This window comes from Nerophis ophidion, linkage group LG05 (genome assembly GCF_033978795.1).
Source record: "Nerophis ophidion isolate RoL-2023_Sa linkage group LG05, RoL_Noph_v1.0, whole genome shotgun sequence".
Lineage (NCBI taxonomy): Eukaryota > Metazoa > Chordata > Actinopteri > Syngnathiformes > Syngnathidae > Nerophis > Nerophis ophidion.
The window spans coordinates 23,606,260-23,626,178 of record NC_084615.1 but is presented as its reverse complement, the minus strand read 5'-3'; the positions used below and the strand labels follow the sequence as shown (position 1 = coordinate 23,626,178).

The 19,919-nt window shown below is 39.3% G+C and overlaps 1 protein-coding gene across 2 annotated transcripts in view; it reads right to left on the bottom strand.

Moving 5' to 3' along the window:
- LOC133552827 (probable E3 ubiquitin-protein ligase MID2) overlaps positions 1–19,919 on the bottom strand; it is a 295,874-nt gene that overhangs the window by 9,968 nt on the left and 265,987 nt on the right. For both annotated transcript variants that reach the window (XM_061900338.1, XM_061900337.1), the window contains one exon: positions 1,472–1,679. In XM_061900338.1, coding sequence (XP_061756322.1) covers positions 1,472–1,679 — 208 coding nt within the window. The remainder of the gene's footprint in view (positions 1–1,471; positions 1,680–19,919) is intronic.

Sequence of the window (19,919 nt, the reverse complement as noted above, 5' to 3'; positions counted from 1 at the left end):
TAGTCATTACCTTTAGAATTTAAAGCCAGCAACACCTGACACATAAGTTGGGAAAGGTGGCAATAAATACTGATAAAGTTGAGGAATGCTCACCAAACACTTATTTGGAACATCCCACAGGTGTGCAGGCTAATTGGGAACAGGTGGGTGCCATGATTGGGTGTAAAAACAGCTTCCCAAAAAAATGCTCAGTCTTTCACAAGAAAGGATGGGGCGAGGTACACCCCTTTGTCCACAACAGTTTAAGAACACTGTTTCTCAAAGTGCAATTGCAAGAAACGTAGGGATTTCAACATCTACGGTCCATAATATCATCAAAAGTTTCAGAAAGTCTGGAGAAATCACTCCATATAAGCGGCATGGCTGGAAACCAACATTGAATGACCGTGACCTTTAATCCCTCAGACGGCACTGTATCAAAAACCGACATCAATCTCTAAAGGATATCACCACATGGGCTCAGGAACACTTCCGAAAACCACTGTCAGTAAATACAGTTTGTCGCTACATCAGTAAGTGCAAGTTAAAGCTCCACTATGCAAAGCCAAAGACATTTATCAACAACATCCAGAAAACGCCGCCGGCTTCTCTGGGCCCGAGATCATCGAAGATTGACTGATGCAGAGTGGAAAAGTGTTCTGTGGTCCACATTTCAAATTGTTTTTGGAAATATTCGACATCGTGTCATCCGGACCAAAGGGGAAGCAAACCATCCAGACTGTTATCGACGCAAAGTTCAAAAGCCAGCATCTGTGATGGTATGGGGGTGCATTAGTGCCCAAGGCATGGGTAACTTACACATCTGTGAAGGCACCATTAAAGCTGAAAGATACATACAGGTTTTGGAACAACATATGCTGCCATCTAAGCGCCGTCTTTTTCATGGACGCCCCTGTTTATTTCAGCAACGCAATGCCGAGCCACATTCAGCACGTGTTACAACAGCGTGGCTTCGTAAAACAAGAGTGCAGGTACTTTCCTGGCCCGCCTGCAGTCCAGACCTGTCTCCCATCGGAAATGTGTGGCACATTATGAAGCGTAAAATACGACAGTGGAGACCCCGGACTGTTGAACGACTGAAGCTCTACATAAAACAAGAATGGGAAAGAATTCCACTTTCAAAGCTTGAACAATTATTTTCCTCAGTTCCCAAACGTGTATTGAGTGTTTTTAAAAGAAAAGGTGATGTAACACAGTGGTGAACATGCCCTTTCCTAACTACTTTGGCACGTGAAATTAAATTCTGAGTCAATTATTACCTGCAAAAAGTTTGAACATCAAATATCTTGTCTTTGTCGTGCATTCAATTGAATATGGGTTGAAAATAATGTCTAAATCATTGTATTCCGTTTATATTTACATCTAACACAATTTCCCAACTCATATGGAAACAGGGTTTGTAGATTTGGGCCAACAAACCTCCTCGCAGGCTCAAATACCGCTCGTTTGTGTGGTGGTGTGCGCTCCTCACCAGGTGGACGCTCCCAGCAGCACCTCCCAGTAGTGACACCCGCTGTCGATGAACACGTTGCCGGCCGCTCCGTACGAGCCCGTTCCGCCGAAGCGCTCCGGGGTGTGACTCTTCTTCAGGGAGCTCTCGTCCTTCTCCATGGTCAGGCAGTCGTTGGAGAGACGCAGCTTTTTGTGCGCCGTTTTAGGGTCCAACTTGAAGGGCTGGCCTGCCAAGGGACCGGGGACACATGTTAGGTTTTTGTTCACGATTGCAGGTCAATTCCATCCATCCACCCTGGACAAGTTGCCACCTCATCAACACAGATAGACAACATTCACACTCACATTCACACACTGTTATGTTTTGTGACATGTATTTGCGCACCCTGGTTTGTTTTGGTTTCCATGACAACTCATTAGTTTCCCCTGCCTCATTTGTTTTAACTCACATACCAGTTGTTAATCATGTCACTATTTAAGCCTGTAGTTGCCAGGTAGTCGACCGGGCGACATTACTCTGCTCATGTTGGATCTCTTGTGTTCATTCAGTCCATGCCATAGTTCTCGTCACCGTAAGTAGTTTTGTTTCATGTTCATAGTTCTGCCTTTGTGGTAGTTTTGTTCCCTGCGTTAAGTTTTGTAGCTCCACTGTGAACGCCTTTTGTTTGTAGGGCCAATTATAGTGTTGCCAATCAACCTATCCCCAGGTGCATGTCTTTTGGAGGTGGGAGGAAGCCAGAGTAGACCAAGGGAACCCACGCAGTCACGGGGGGAGAACATCTAAACTCCACACAGAAAAATCCTGAACGCAAAACGACTCAGGATCTTCTTATGGTGAGGCCCATAACTAACCCCTGGGCCACCATACTGTCCGTGTGAATTCTGAATGGGTCATATTTATTCGTCCACGACATTTTCTATCATCTCTTCCCAATGGTAATTTTGCATGTCGTAACTGTTCATTGTAATGCTATGTTTAAAGATGAATATTTCTCCCATCCTCATTCAGGTCGTTAATTCCATATAAAAAAGCATAATTTCAGGTAAAACTAGAGACGTTCGATAATGGCTTTTTTGACAATATCCGATATTATCCAACTCTCAATTACCGATTCCGATATATACAGTCGTGGAATTAACACATTATTATTTCTAATTTTGTTGTGAAGCCCCGCTGGATACATTAAACAATGTAACAAGGTTTTCCAAAATAAATCAACTCAAGTTATGGAAAAAAAAATGCCAACATGGCACTGCCATATTTATTATTGAAGTCACAAAGTGCATTATTTTTTTTGAACATGGTAGAAAACAGCAGCTTGGTATTTGGGACGCAATATCGGATATTGTCGGTATCGGTTTCAAAAAGTAAAATGTATGACTTTTTAAAATGCTGTTGTACTGAGGGGTACACGGACGTAGGGAGAAGTACAGAGTAGTTGCGTCTCCCAGTCAGCAGCCCCTCCACTCTCCCCTCTCCCACACACAACACAGGAGTTGACGATTTCAGCATGAGAGGTTTACTGGCGATGCTTGATGACATCATCAAACCGCCGTGAGCGGAGCATAACAACAACAAGAGTGTGTTGTTGCCGGTGCTGTAGCCGTGGCTAACAAGTGAGCTCGCTTGGTGACTTCTTAACAACATGGTTTGGGATTATTTTAAAGTGTCTCTGACGGATAAAAAAAACTGGCAATTTTCAATGACTGCAAAAAGTTGGCTATGCAAGGAGAAACCAGGATGTCTTCCTCCAATACATGGGTGTCAAACTCTGGCCTGCGAGCCACATTTGGCCCGCCGTGTAATTTCATTTGGCCCTTTAGGCAATATCAAATTAACTTTAGAGCTGGCCCGCCGCTGTAACACCGCATCCACCCCTAATACTCATACTCGTCAATGCTCCCGATTTTCCCGGGAGATTCGCGAAGTTCAGTGCCCCTCCCGAATTCCTCCCGATTTCCAACCGGACAATAACATTGGGGGCAGGCCGTAAAAGCACTTCCTTTGGCGTTCTCTACATGTCGCCACGTCCGCTTTTCCTTCATACAAACAGCGTGCCGGCCCACTCACATAATATAGGCGGATCATACACACACACAAGTGTATGCAAGGCATACTTGGTCAACAGCCATACAGGTCACACTGTATAAAGAACTTTAACACTGATACAAATATACGCCACACTGTGAACCCACAGCAAAGAAGAATGACAACACGTAACACAACATAAACACAACATAAACACAACCGAACAAATACCCAGAACCCTTTGCATCACTAACTCTTCAGGGACGCTACAATATACACCCCCGCTACCACCAAACCCCGCCCCAACTCAAACCCGCCGCCGAAAAGAGGCATTCAATTTGTATTTTTATTTTATTTGATATGCCATTGATATTTTTCAATTATTATTATTTAAAACTCGATTTTGCCTGTCACTATAAAGTTATATAAGCCTTGCTTGGTCAATATTCAATGCAAAATTTGTTTGGGTCCCTATTAAAGGATTAATTTGTTCAACCTCGGCCCGCGGCTTCGTTCAATTTTAAATTTTGGCCCACTCTGTATTTGAGTTTGACACCCCTGCTCTAATACGAGCAATTTGATCTCCCACCTCTTCAAGAATCATAAGGAGATAAACGATGAATACAAGCGGAAGATGGATGAAAAGCAAACACCGGAAAAAAGTAGTACCACACAGTTGTCGCTTAAAGACTCCGCCGAGAAAAAACAAAAATACAAAAAAACCCACCCCAAAGCGAATGCCCACGTTGTAATCAGGGACAACGTACGCAATATGGCAAAAGCTACGGTGGAGTTTGGTGTGGATAGTCTGCCCTGCATGGCTCACACTTTGCAGCTTGCAGTGAACGGAGGTGCCCCGTCTCAACGCAGCATTTAAGAAGCTCTGACTGACTGGTAGGCCACTTCAAGCACTCACCATCAGCTTGCAGCACATTTGTGTTACTCATACAAATGTGTTAGAGCAGGGCAGATTGAGCCCAGTTTATAATTTCCTGTTATACAGTATGCCAGGCAGTCTTGCACTAAAGGAGGACTATCTTATTGTTTACTTTATTACTCTAGTATACTCTGGACTGAAGCTGCATGCCTTCATTGTTTTTGTAGTTGTTGTTTTGAGGCATGTTTAAAGGGGAACAATATCACCAGACCTATGTAAGCGTCAATATATACCTTGATGTTGCAGAAAAAAGACCATATGTTTTTTTTAAACGATTTCCGAACTCTAAAAGGGTGAATTTGGCGATCGAAACGCCTTTCAATTGTTCGCTGTCGGAGCGATAACCTTTCACCCGTGACGTTACAACGGGAAGCAATCCACCATTTTCTCAAACACATTACACACGCAAGTCAAATTAGCTCTGTTATTTTCCGTTTTTTCGACTGTTTTCCGTACTTTGAAGACATCATGCCACGTCGGTGTGTTGTCGGAGGGTGTAACAACACGATCAGGGCCAGATTCAAGTTGATTTACGTGGAGTGTGCATCGATTAGCATGGCATGCTAATCAATGCTAACATGCTATTTAGGCTAGCTGTATGTACATATTGCATCGTTATGCCTCATTTGTAGCTATATTTGCATCCAGCCTTTCCCTCCACCCACATTTAATTCCAAACAAACACACACCAATCGACAGATTTAGGTTGCACCAGTGTCAAAAGATGCGAAAGTCCCTCGTTTGGTCTGCACATTTTACCGGCGATGCTACGACAGACATGGCACAGAGATGTGTGGATATCCTGTGACACTCAAAGCAGATTGATTTCCAACGATAAAGTCAACGAAATCACAAAGGTGAGTTTTGTTGATGTATTTGACTTATGTGCTAGTCAGACATATTTGGTCGCGGCATGACTGTCAGCTAATCGATGCTAACATGCTACTTAGGCTAGCTGTATGTACATTTGTAGCTATATTTGCATCCAGCCTTTCCCTCCACCCACATTTAATGCCAAACAAACACTTACCAATCAACAGATTTCAGTTGCTCTAGTGGTCTGGACAAAAGATGCAATCGTTAGTTAGAAGGCGATCGCCGAATAGCTTCAGTAGCTATTCGCTCAATTGCTTCAGTTTCTTCTTCAATTTCGTTTTCGCTGTCTGCCTCCACACTCCAACCATCCGTTTCAATACATGCGTAATCTGTTGAATCGTTTAAGCCGCTGAAATCCGAGTCTGAATCCGAGCTAATGTCGCTATATCTTGCTGTGCTATCCGCCATGTTTGTTTGTATTGGCGTCACTATGTGACGTCACAGGAGAATGGACGGGTGGATTTACAGATAGCGAAAATCAGGCACTTTAAAGCTTTTTTTCGGGATATTCCATGATGGGTAAAATTTTGAAAAAAAATAAAAATAAAAAAAATAAGCCATTGGCCCTGCGATGAGGTGGCGACTTGTCCAGGGTGTACCCCGCCTTCCGCCCGATTGTAGCTGAGATAGGCGCCAGCGCCCCCCGCGACCCCGAAAGGGAATAAGCGGTAGAAAATGGATGGATGGAAAAAATAAGCCACTGGGAACTGATTTTTATTGGTTTTAACCCTTCTGAAATTGTGCCTAATGTTCCCCTTTAAAAAAAAATAAAGAAATACTGCACTTTGTGTAAATCCAAGTATAATACATCCCATAGTTGTAGTGGGTATCAGGATTATCCCAGGGAGAGAATGTCCCAAATTCCAAGCTGCTGTTTTGAGGCATGTTAAAAAAAAAAAAAAAATGCACTTCGTGACTTCAATAATAAATATGGCAGCGATATGTTGGCATTTTTTTTCCATAACTTGAGTTGATTTATTTTGGAAAACCTTGTTACATTGTTGAATGCATCACAACAAAATTAGGCATATATCGGTATCGGTTGATATCGTAATCGGTAATTAAGAGTTGGACAATCGGATATCGGCAAAAAAGCCATTATCGGACATCTCTAGTTTTTTTCATCTTTAAAATCTTAAAAAAAAAAAAAGAAAAAAAAGATATGTGTTCTTGTCTCAGAATGATCGTGAACAATGCAAAATTCCCTCCAAAAGTGCAGTTCCCCGTTAATACCAAGAAGCACAAAACAAGGATCAGGAGCCAAGACACATGAGCTAAAATAGCGTGTCACACATCAATCAGTGTTGATCTTGGGGCAGCGTAGCTTTCCAGCAACCTGAGGGTCCTAGGTTCAATCGCCGCTTCTGCCGTCTTAGTCACAGCTGTTGCGTCCTTGGGCAAGATACTTCACACACTTGCTCCCAGTGCCACCCACACCGGTTTAAAAATGTAACTTAGATAAAGGGTTTCACTATGTAAAGCGCTTTGAGTCACTATAGAAAAAGCGCTATATAAATATACTTCACATATTGGTCAATTTATTGGATTCTACCTGAACATGACGTCAAAATACACCCTCCAAAATTGACTGCAATATTTACCTTAGCCAGGAGACCATGTTTTCCCTGGGGAATCAGGTCCAATAGTTGTAGGTGGATATTGATTTAGACTTTTTTCCACCATTCTTCCAAAAGCATATCGGTGAGGTCACACACTGATGTCGGTCGAGAAGGCCTGGCTCTCGGTCTCCATTCTAATTCATCTCAAAGGTGTTCTATCGGGTTCCAGTCGGGACTCTGTGCAGGCCAGTCAAGTTCATCCACACCAGATTATGTCTTCCATGTCTTTATGGACCTTGCTTTGTGCACTGGTGCAAAGTCATGTTGGAAGAGGAAAGGGCCCGCTCCAAACTGTTGCCACAAGGTTGGGAGCATGGAATTGTTAAGTGAAGTGAATTATATTTATATAGCGCTTTTTCTCTAGTGACTCAAAGTGCTTTACATAGTGAAACCCAATATCTAAGTTACATTTTAAACCAGTGTGGGTGGCACTGGGAGCAGGTGGGTAAAGTGTCTTGCCCAAGGACACAACGGCAGAAGCAGGGATCGAACCCGGAACCCTCGAGTTGCTGGCATGGCCACTCTACCAACCGGCCTATACCGTCCAAAATGTTTTGGCATCCTGGAGCATTCAAAGTTCCTGTAACTGGAACCAAGGGGCCAAGCCCAACTCCTGAAGAACAACAACCCGAACCATAATTCCTCCTCCACCAAATTTCACACTTGGCACAATGCAGTCCAAAATGTAGCGTTCTCCTGGCAACCTTTAAACCCAGACTTGTCCATTAGATTGTTAGTTGGAAAAACATGATTCATCGCTCCAAAGAACGTGTCTCCACTGCTCTAGAATCCCTTGGCGACGTGCTTTAGACCACCGCATCTGACGTTTTGCGTGGCCTGCGGACCTGCAGCGAAATGGGGTGCGCCAGGACTGGCTTCGAGATCAGCGACATGTGCGTAAGATGGCCCACCTGGGCCTGATTATTTAATCACCTGTCGTTCGGTTAAAAAGCAGCAGCCAGGGAGAGAAACTGTTCGTGTGCTCAATTAGTAGAAAAGACAACTGCTGAATAGCACCCTAAAAGGCTTTGCACGTTTTACTGTAAATACATTAATTTTCTACCTCTTATTCCCTTTGGGGTCGCGGGCGCCTATCTCAGCTACAATCGGGCGGAAGGCGGAGTACACCCTGGACATAAAACACTATTGTAAACCTGGAAGAGCCTGGCATGTTGATGATTGGTGGTCCGAAGCACCCGGAAGTGCAGGTCTTCCACACCCCTGGAAAAGGAACAAGTGATTATATTTTGGGGGAGATCTCCATCACCAAATCAGGATTGACATTTGTTTTTCTTTAATGTTGGGAAATGGGGCCTGGCGGAAATCCGTGCTCTTTAAAAGTTTTCTAGTACTATGTTCAAATTTTTTTTGGGGGGGGGGGGGCGTGGCCTGCGGACCTGCAGCGAAACGGGATGTGCTAGGACCGGCTTTGAGATCAGCGACATGTGCGTAAGATGGCCCACCTGGGCCGGATTATCTAATCACCTGTCGTTCTGTTAAAAGGCAGCAGCCAGGGAGAGAAACCGTTCGTGTGCTCAATTGGTAGAAAAGCCAACTGCTGAATAGCACCCCAAAAGACTTTGCAGGTTTTATTGTAAAATAAAACACTATTGCAAACCTGGAAGAGCCTGGCATGTGGATGATTGGTAGTCCGAAGTACCCGGAAGCACAAGTATTCCACACCCTTGTACAAGGAACAAGTGATTATATTTTGGGGGAGATCTCCATCACCAATTCAGGATTAATATGAGTTTTTTTTAATGTTTGAAAATGGGGCCTGGCGGAAATCTGTGCTCTTTAGAAGTTTATCTAGTATGTGCACATTTTGTTTTTGGGAGTGGGCGTGGCCTGCGGACCTGCAGCGAAACGCGGTGTGCCAGGACCGGCTTCGAGATCAGGGACATGTGCATAAGATGGCCCACCTGGGCCAGATTATCTAATCACCTGACGCTCTGTTAAAAGGCAGCAGCCAGCGAGAGAAACCGTTCGTGTGCTCAATTGGTAGAAAAGCCAACTGCTGAATAGCACCCCAAAAGACTTTGCACGTTTTATTATAAAATAAAACACTATTGTAAACCTGGAAGAGCCTGGCATGTCGATCATTGGTGGTCCGAAGAACCCGAAAGCGCAAGTCTTCCACACCCTGGTACAAGGAACAAGTGATTATATTTTGGGGGAGATCTCCATCACCAATTCAGGATTGATATTTGTTTTTCTTTAATGTTGGAAAATGGGGCCTGGCGGAAATCTGTGCTCTTTAGAAGTTTATCTAGTATTATGTGCACATTTTTTTTTTTTGGGAGGGGCCGTGGCCTGCGGACCTGCAGTGAAACGGGGTGTCCCAGGACAGGCTTTAAAATCAGCGACATGTGCGTAAGATGGCCCACCTGGGCCGGATTATCTAATCACCTGTCGTTCTGTGAAAAGGCAGCAGCCAGGAAGAAAAACCGTTTGTGTGCTCAATTGGTAGAAAAGCCAACTGCTGAATAGCACCCCAAAAAACTTTGCAGGTTTTATTTTAAATAAAACACTATTGCAAACCTGTAAGAGCCTGGCATGTCGATGATTGGTGGTCCGAAGTACCCGGAAGCACAAGTATTCCACACCCCTGGTACAAAAAACAAGTGATTATATTTCGGGGGAGATCTCCATCACCAATTCAGGATTAATATGAGTTTTTTAATGTTGGAAAATGGGGCCTGGCGGAAATCTGTGCTCTTTAAAAGTTTATCTAGTACGTGCACATTTTGTTTCTGGGAGAGGGCGTGGCCTGCGGACTTGCAGCGAAACGGGGTGTGCCAGAACCGGCTTCAAGATCAGCGACATGTGCGTAAGATGGCCCACCTGTGCCCGATTATCTAATCACCTGTCGTTCTGTTAAAAGGCAGCAGCCAGGGAGAGAAACCGCTCGTGAGCTCAATTGGTAGAAAAGCCAACTGCTGATTAGCACCGGAAAAGACTTTCTAACTTCACCAGCTGTGGACAATCTCACCCAACTATGTTTGGTTGTAATTGCCGAGAAAAGACTGCTCTTGAAGGTCTTGAATGTGTGGAAAAGTCAGTTGCTGACGAAATGCGAAGCAGCAGCAAAAAGGAAAAAAAAAAGTGTTTGCAGAGAACTCAAGGAGAGACATGCGGGGAAGAAGATTTGCAATACGAGGAGCGCAAGTCTGAACTTCAAAGCTTCTCGCATCCTTTGGTGAAAACATTCCATCAGCGTTGACACAGGCGGTCGGCATCCTCCTGTGGGCCCGCCATCACACAGACTTAGAAATGAGCACACAATAACTGGGTGGAAATGCAGCTATTGGTTAAAAATAGCTATTGTATTATTATTGTTTATATATTTTACGAATGTGCCCCCTTGAGGTTGTGAGCAGTATAGTACTGCAAGTATGGGAAGTTGTAGGTTCTGTTTGCAATCAGAGAGGTAACCCTGCATATTTATGAATACAGTTTCAGTGTGCCGTATTTATTACACTATAAATGGTGGGGCGGTATAGCTCGGCCGGTAGAGGGGCCGTGCCAGCAACTTGAGGGTTCCAGGTTTGATCCCCGCTTCCGCCATCCAATCAGTGCCGTTGTGTCCTCGGGCAAGACACTTTACCCACCTGCTCCCAGTGCCACCCACACGGGTTTAAATGTAACTTTGATATTGGGTTTCACTATGTAAAAGCGATTTGAGTCACTAGAGAAAAGCGCTATATAAGTATAATTCACTTCAAATATTTATTTATTTATTACTTCTGGTTATGCTTACTCACCTCGAAGCTATTTTAAGTGGTTGTTAGAATAATTATGTATATATTATCACACTAACTTTAGTATGCTTAAAGTCCGTTGCTTAAGTTATTAGCTATTGTGCTCAAGTTAGACTTTTTCTAATCTCTGCAAAGAAAACAATTCTTGTCTGAGGGGTGGCCTCAGCCACAGATGTTATATTCATTTTAGCCCGCTAACAGCCAAGGACTTCAACAAAGATAAGATGACAGCACGCAGACGAAGCAGAGACTTCAAGGACCTCAACGAAGATAAGATGACAAAACCCAGACGAAACAGGTACAAGGCGAAATCACAAGGTTTGAGCCCATTCCATCACGTACTGTGCGTCCTTAACCTGCTTTGCATAATATATGTGACCACTCCTTTTAAAAGGCGGCCTCAGTGATGTTGACTATGGAACTCTGGATAAAAAGAGGGACGCGGGAGATAAACCTTAGAGCGTAGGACGAGACTGTGACTAAGTGTGCAGCACCATGCGTTCTCCTCATGAGCTAAATGGAACTTTGTGTCTGCATGATTCCTTGCTTCTTGTCTGTTTAATATATGTCATCCGTGTTTGAACCTGACAGTGGTACACAGTGCGATGATACGTTGGTCCAGTAGATGGCGGTCACACACTAAAGATACGTGTGGACTGCGAGTTGATGCCTGTTAAATAAATGACGCGATGTTTCTTTGAGAATATAGAACCATGACAGATAGATAGAATGCTCAAAAATCCGTCAAAATATTTCTAGTACGACTTTGGGTAAGATACAAAGCCGCACAGTTTGACGGAAGGCGCAACATTACGGCTACCGTAGCCAAACGTACTGAGCTTCAACGTACATTATTATTATGGTGTGTGTTTAAGGACCCCAAAATGGCACCTATTAGTAAACATTATCTCGCATTTTATTATGTAAAACCAACTTTTCTTACCTATTGGTACCTACTGATGTTTACTTGGGATCTGCATAAGTCCCGAAAATGTGCATGCGTCCGCCATTGTCGTCGGTAAGCTCCTTCTTTTTCTCTATCCTCTTGTTGCGGGGCATTCATGCTATGCTGTTGCCATTTTTGAAACAAAGTAGGGTACAGTTCTAACTAGAGATGTCCGATAAGGGCTTTTTTGCCGATATCCCCATATTGTCCAACTCTTAATTACCGATTGCGATATCAACCGATACCGATATACACAGTCGTGGAATTAACACATTAATATGCTTAATTTTGTTGTGACGCCCCGCTGAATGCATTAAACAATGTTTTTGAAAAATAAATCAACTCAAGTTATGGGAAAAATTGCCAACATGGTGCTGACTTATTTATTATTGAAGTCAAAAAGTGCATTATTTTTTTTAACATGCCTCAAAACAGCAGCTTGGAAATTGGGACATGCTCTGAGGAGGTTGAGGTGGGTGGGAGGGGTAGCGGGGGGTGTATATTGTAGCATTCCGGAAGAGTTAGTGCTGCAAGGGGTTCTGGGTATTTGTTCTGTTGTGTTACGGTGCAGATGTTCTCCTGAAGTGTGTTTGTCATTCTTGTTTGGTGTGGGTTCACAGTGTGGCGCATTTTTTGTAACAGTGTTAAAGTTGTTTATACGGCCACCCTCAGTGTGACCTGTATGGCTGTTGACCAAGTATGCTGTGCATTCACTTGTGTGACAGACGCCGGATCATGTTTTTGTTATGTTTTCTTAGTTTTGGACTCTTTTAGTTCCTGTTTGTTAAGTCACCATGGTTACGTATTGCACTCACCTGCCTCTGGTTAGTGTTTGGGATGCTCACCTGTTGCCAGGGCACTAATCAGAGGGCTATCTAGTCTAATCTTTGGCTTCACTCAGTGTGGCGTCATTTGTTTGCTTCACGCAACCCTCTACGTAAGTCTTGCTTATCTCATGCCAAAGTTTTTGCCTTGTCCATAGTTCCATGTTTTCCTGCACTAAGTTTTCGCTTTAGCTTCCGCGTGCGATAGGCACGCTTGTCTTTGGTGTTTGCATGTTATTTTGTAGATAGATTAGTAAATAAGTTCCTACCTGCAAGCCTTGTCCGGAATAGTTTGTTTGCATCCCGAGAGAACAAACCTCGCAGTAAGCGGCGAAAACCACGTTGTGACAATGTGTGTCATATATATTATGTGATCTGGTCCGACATGCTGTTTGTACGAAGGGAATGCGGACATGACGATAGGTTGTAGAGGATGTTAAAAGCACTGCATTTAAGCTACACCCCCAATATTTTTGTGCGGGTGGAAATCGGGAGAAATTCGGGAGAATGGTTGCCCCGGGGGATTTTCAAGAGGGGCACTGAAACTCTGGAGTCTCCAGGGAAAATCGGAAGGGTTGGCAAGTATGCCCGGAAGAATTTAGTGCTGCAAGGGATTCTGGGTATTTGTTCTGTAGTGTTTATGTTGGGTTACGGTGCTGATGTTCTCCTGAATTTGTTTGTCATTCTTGTTTGGTGTGGGTTCACAGTGTGACGCATATTTGTAACAGTGTTAAAGTTGTCTATAAGGCCACCCTCAGTGTGACCTGTATGATCACCCACAAAACGGTGCATTTTGAAAAGATGGTCAGAAAGCGGCTTGAAGATGATCTGTAAAACATCATCTATGCAACATTTTGACCAAAGAACCACAAGGAAGTGTTTTAAATTTAGGGGAAAAAAATCACAATATCATCGCTTTAATGTGCATATTAGGAAAAAATGTGGACAGAGACATGGGAGGATTTTGTACTAAAATTAACTTTGTATTGTCAATTGTAATTTTTTATACAATATTTTTGTCGGATTTTGAACTAAAAATAACTTCTTGTCAGTTCTAAAATTTTTATCTACAAACCCCGTTTCCATTTGAGTTGGGAAATTGTGTTAGATGTAAATATAAACGGAATACAATGATTTCTAAATCCTTGTCAACCCATATTCAGTTGAATATGCTACAAAGACAACATATTTGATGTTCAAACTGATAAACATTTTTTTTGTGCAAATAATCATTAACTTTAGAATTGGAAGCCAGCAACACGTGACAAGGAAGTTGGGAAAGGTGGCAATAAATACTGATAAAGTTGAGGAATGCTCATCAAACACTTATTTGGAACATCCCACAGGTGTGCAGGCTAATTGGGAACAGGTGGGTGCCATGATTGGGTATAAAAACAGTTTCCTAAAAAATGCTCAGTCTTTCACAAGAAAGGATGGGGCGAGGTACACCCCTTTGTCCACAACTGCGTGAGCAAATAGTCAAACAGTTTAAGAACAACGTTTCTCAAAGTGCAATTGCAAGAAATTTAGGGACTTCAACATCTACGGTCCATAATATCATCAAAAGGTTCAGAGAATCTGGAGAAATCACTCCACGTAAGCGGCATGGCCGGACACCAACATTGAATGACTGTGAACTTCGACCCCTCAGACGGCACTGTATGAAAAAACCGACATCAATCACTAAAGGATATCACCACAAGGGCTCAGGAACACTTCAGAAAATAACTCACAAAATACAGTTAGTCGCTACATCTATAAGTGCAAGTTAAAGCTCTACTATGCAAAGCGAAAGCCATTTATCAACAACATCCAGAAACGCCACCGGCTTCTCTGGGCCCGAGATCATCTAAGGTGGACTGATGTAAAGTGGAAAAGTGTTCTGTGGTCTGACGAGTATCCATCCATCCATCCATTTTCTACCGCTTATTCCCTTTTTGGGGTCGCGGGGGGCGCTGGCGCCTATCTCAGCTACAATCGGGCGGAAGGCAGGGTATACCCTGGACAAGTCGCCACCTCATCGCAGGGCCTACACAGATAGACAAACAACATTCACACACTAGGGCCAATTTAGTGTTGCCAATCAACCTATCCCCAGGTGCATGTCTTTGGAAGTGGGAGGAAGCTGTAGTACCCGGAGGGAACCCACGCATTCACGGGGAGAACATGCAAACTCCACACAGAAAGATCCCGAGCCTGGATTTGAACCCAAGACTGCAGGAACTTCGTATTGTGAGGCAGACGCACTAACCCCTCTGCCACCGTGAAGCCCGGTCTGATGAGTACACATTTCAATTTTTTTTTGTAAATATTCGATATCGTGTCATCCAGACCAAAGGGGAAGCAAACTATCCAGACTGTTATCGACCCAAAGTTCAAAAGCCAGCATCTGTGAGGGTATGGGGGTGCATTAATGCCCAAGGCATGTGTAACTTACACATCTGTGAAGGCACCATTAATGCTAAAAGGTACACACAGGTTTTGGAACAACATATGCTGCCATCTAAGCGCCGTCTTTTTCATGGACGCCCCTGCTTATTTCAGCAAGACAATGTCAAGCCACATTCAGCACGTGTTACAACAGCGTGGCTTCGTAAAAAAAGCGTGCGGGTACTTTCCTGGCCCGCCTGCAGTCCAGACCTGTCTCCCATTGAAAATGTGTGGTGCACTATGGAGCATAAAATATGACAGCGGAGACCCCGGACCTTTGAAGGACTGAAGCTCTACATAAAACAAGAATGGGAATGAATTCCACTTTCAAGGCTTCAACATTTAGTTTCCTCAGTTCCCAAACGTTTATTGAGTGTTGTTAAAAGAAAAGGTGATGTAACACAGTGGTGAACATGCCCTTTCCCAACTACTTTGGCACGTGTTGCGGCCATGAAATTCTAAGTTAATTATTATTTGCAAAAAAACAAACATATTTAACTAAATATGGGTTAAAAAGGATATGCAAATCATTGTATTCCATTTATATTTACATCTAACACAAATTCCCAAATCATATGGAAACGGGGTTTGTAACATTTCATTGGGATTTTGAACTAAAACTAACTAACATCAGATTTTATACACCGTTTTAGTCGGATTTTGTACTAAAACTAACTTTGTATTGTCAAATGTAACATTTTTATACACAAATTAAGTTAGATTTTGTCCAAAAAATAACTTTGTATTGTCAATTGTAATATTTTATACAATAATTTAGTAGGATTTTGAACTAAAAATAACTTCTTATCAATTGTAACATTTTAAGTAACAATTTAGTAGGATTTTGTACTAAAACTAACTTTGTATTGTCAATTGTAACATTTGTATACAACAATTTCCTCGGATTTTGATCTAAAATAAATTTGTATTGTCAATTGTACCATTTTTTTTCAACAATTTAGTAGGATTTTGTACTAAAACTAACTTTGTATTGTCAATTGTAACATTTTAGATCAATAATTTAGTTGGATTTTAAACAAAAAATAACTATTGTTAATTGTAACATGTTATACAAGATTTTAGTTGGATTTTGTACTAAAACTAACTTTTTATTGTCAATTGTAACAATTTTATACAACAATTAAGTTGGATTTTGTACTAAAATAACTTTGTATTGTCAATTGTAACATTTTATATGAATAATTTAGTCAGATTTTAAACTGAAAATAACTGTATTGTTAATTGTCACATCCATCCATCCCATCCATTTTCTACCGCTTATTCCCTTTTGGGGTCGCGGGGGGCGCTGGCGCCTATCTCAGCTACAATCGGGCGGAAGGCGGGGTACACCCTGGACAAGTCGCCTCCTCATCGCAGGGCCAACACAGATAGACAGACAACATTCACACTCACATTCACACACTAGGGCCAATTTAGTGTTGCCAATCAACCTATCCCCAGGTGCATGTCTTTGGAAGTGGGAGGAAGCCGGAGTACCCGGAGGGAACCCACGCATTCACGGGGAGAACATGCAAACTTCACACAGAAAGATCCTGAGCCTGGATTTGAACCCAGGACTGCAGGACCTTCGTATTGTGAGGCAGACGCACTAACCCCTTCTGCCACCGTGAAGCCCTAATTGTCACATATTATACAAAAATTTAGAAGGTTTTTGTACAAAAAATAACTTTGTATTGTCTATTGTAACATTTTACACAATAATGTGGTTGGATTTGAAATAAAAATAACTTTTGTATTTTCAATTGTAAAATTTTTATACAACAATTTAATAGGATTTTGTACACAAAAACTTTTTTACACAATAATTTAGTCAGATTTGTACTGGAATTAACTTTGCATTTTCAATAATGTAACAAATGTCAATTGTAACAATTTTATACAACAATTTAGTAGGAATTTGTACAACAAAAAAAATGTGTATTGTCAATTGTAACATTTTAGATCAATAATTTAGTTGGATTTTAAACAAAAAATAACTGTATTGTTAATTGTAACATGTTATACAAGAATTTAGTAGGATTTTGAACTTAAAATAACTTCTTATCAACTGTAACATTTTATACACAAATTTAGTCAGATGTTGTACTAAAACTAACTTTGTATTGTCAATTGTAACATTTTATATCAATAATTTAGTCGGATTTTAAACTAAAAATAACTTTATTGTTAATTGTAACATGTTATACAAAAATTTAGTAGGATTTTGTACAAAAAATAACTTTGTATTGTCAATTGTAACAATTTTAAACAACAATTTAGTCAGATTTTGTACTAAAACTAACTTTGTATTGTAAATTGTATTATTTTTATTTAACCATTTAGTCGGATTTTGTGCTAAAAATAACTTTTTATTGTCAATTGTAACATTTTTATACAACGATTTCGCAGGATTTTGTACTATAATAACTGTATTGTCAATTGTAATAATTTTATAAAAACATTTAGTAGAATTTTGTACTAAAACTAACTTTGTATATCAATAATTTTATATCAATAATTTAGTCGGATTTTAAACTAAAAATAACTGTATTGTTGTTTGTAACATGTTATACAAAAAAATTATAGGATTTTGTACAAAAAAATAACTTTGTATTGTCAATTGTAACATTTTATACAGCAATTTTGTCAGATTTTGTACTAAAAATAACTTTGAATGTCAATTGTAACATTGTATACAATATTTTAGTTGGTTTTTGACATATTATACAAACATTTAGTAGGATTTTGTACAAAAAATAACTTTGTATAGTCAATTGTAACATTTTTATTTAAGCATTTAGTAGGATTTTGTGCTAAAAATAACTTTGTATTGTCAAATGTAACATTTTATACAATAATTTAGTAGGATTTTGAACTAAAAATAACTTCTTATCAATTGTAACATTTTATACACAAATTTAGTCAGATTTTGTACAAAAACTAACTTTGTATTGTCAATTGTAGGAATTTTATAGAACAATTTAGTAGGATTTTGTACTAAAAATAATTTTGTATTGTCAATTGTAACGTTTCATACAATAATGTGTTTGGATTTTCAATACAAATGACTTTGTATTTTAAATTGTAACATTATATACACAAATTTAGTCCGATTTTGTACTAAAACTAACTTTTTATCGTCAATTATAACAATTTTATACAACAATTCTGTCGGCTTTTGTACTAAAATAACTTTGTATTGTCAATTGTAACATTTTATATCAATAATTTAGTCGGATTTTAAACTGAAAATAACTATTGTTAATTGTAACATGTTATACAAAAATTTAGTAGGCTTTTGTACAAAAAATAACTTTGTATTGTCCATTGTAAGATTTTATACAATAATGTGGTTGGATTTTAAATAAAAATAACATTGTATTTTCAATTGTAACATTTTTATACAACAATTTCATAGTACTAGAATTAACTTTGCATTTTCAATAATGGAACAAATGTCAATTGCAAGAATTTTATACAACAATTTAGTAGGATCTTGTACTAAAAATAACTTTGTATTGTCAACTGTAACATTTTAGATAAATAATTTAGTTGGATTTAAAACTAAAAATAACTGTATTGTTAATTGTAACATGTTATACAAAAATTTAGTCAGATTTTGAACTAAAATAACTTCTTATCAATTGTAACATTTTATACACAAGATTAGTCGGATTTTGTACTGAAACTAACTTTGTATTGTCAATTGTAGCAATTTTATACAACAATTTAGTAGGATTTTGCACTAAGAATAACTTTGTATTGTCAATTGCAACACTTTATACAATAATGTGTTTGGATTTTAAATACAAATACCTTTGTACGTCAATTGTAACTTTTTATACAATATATTAGTTGGTTTTTGAACTAAAGATAACTTATTGTCAATTGTATAATTTTTTTACACAAACTTAGTCCGATTTTGTACCAAAACTAACTTTGTATTGTCAATTGTAACATGGGTATACAACAATTGCGTTGGATTTTGTACTAAAATAACATTTTATTGTCAATTGAAACCTTGTTTTACAACAATTTAGTAGGATCTTGTACTAAAAACAACTTTGTATTGTCAATTGTAACATTTTATATCAATAATTTAGTAGGATCTTGTACTAAAAACAACTTTGTATTGTCAATTGTAACATTTTATATCAATAATTTAGTCGGATATTAAATTTAAAATAACTGTATTGTTAATTGTAACATGTTATACAACATTTAGTAGGATTTTGTACGAAAAATTACTTTGTATTGTCCATTGTAACAATTTTATACAACAATTTAGTCGGATTTTGCACTAAAACTAACTTTGTATTGTAAATTGTAACATTTTTATTTAACCATTTAGTTGGATTTTGTGCTAAAAATAACTTTGTATTGTCAATTGTACCATTTTATACAACAATTTAGTTGGATTTTGACCTAAAAATATCTTCTTATCAATTGTATCAATTTTATTCAACAATTTAGGAGGATTTTGTACTAAAACTAACTTTGTATTGTCATTTGTAACATTTTATATCAATAATTTAGTCGGATTTTAACCTAAAAATAACTTTATTGTTAATTGTAACATGTTATACAAAAATTTTGTAGGATTTTGTACAAAAAATAACTTTGTATTGTCAATTGTAACATTTTTATACAACAATTTAGTCGGATTTTGTACTAAAACTAACTTTTTATTGTCAATTGTAAAATGTTATACAATAATTTAGCAGGCTTTTGAACTAAAAATAACTTCTTATCAATTGTAACATTTTAAGTAACAATTTAGTTGGATTTTGTGCTAAAACTAACTTTGTATTGTCAATTGTAACAATTTTATTCAACAAATTAGTAGGACTTTGCACTAAAAATAACTTTGTATTGTCAATTGTAACATTTAATACAATAATGTGTTTGGATTATAAATACAAATAACTTTGTATTTTAAATTGTAACATTACATACACCAATTTAGTCGGATTTATAACTTTTTATCGTCAATTGTAACAATTTTATACAACAATTCTGTCGGATTTTGTACTAAAATAACTTTG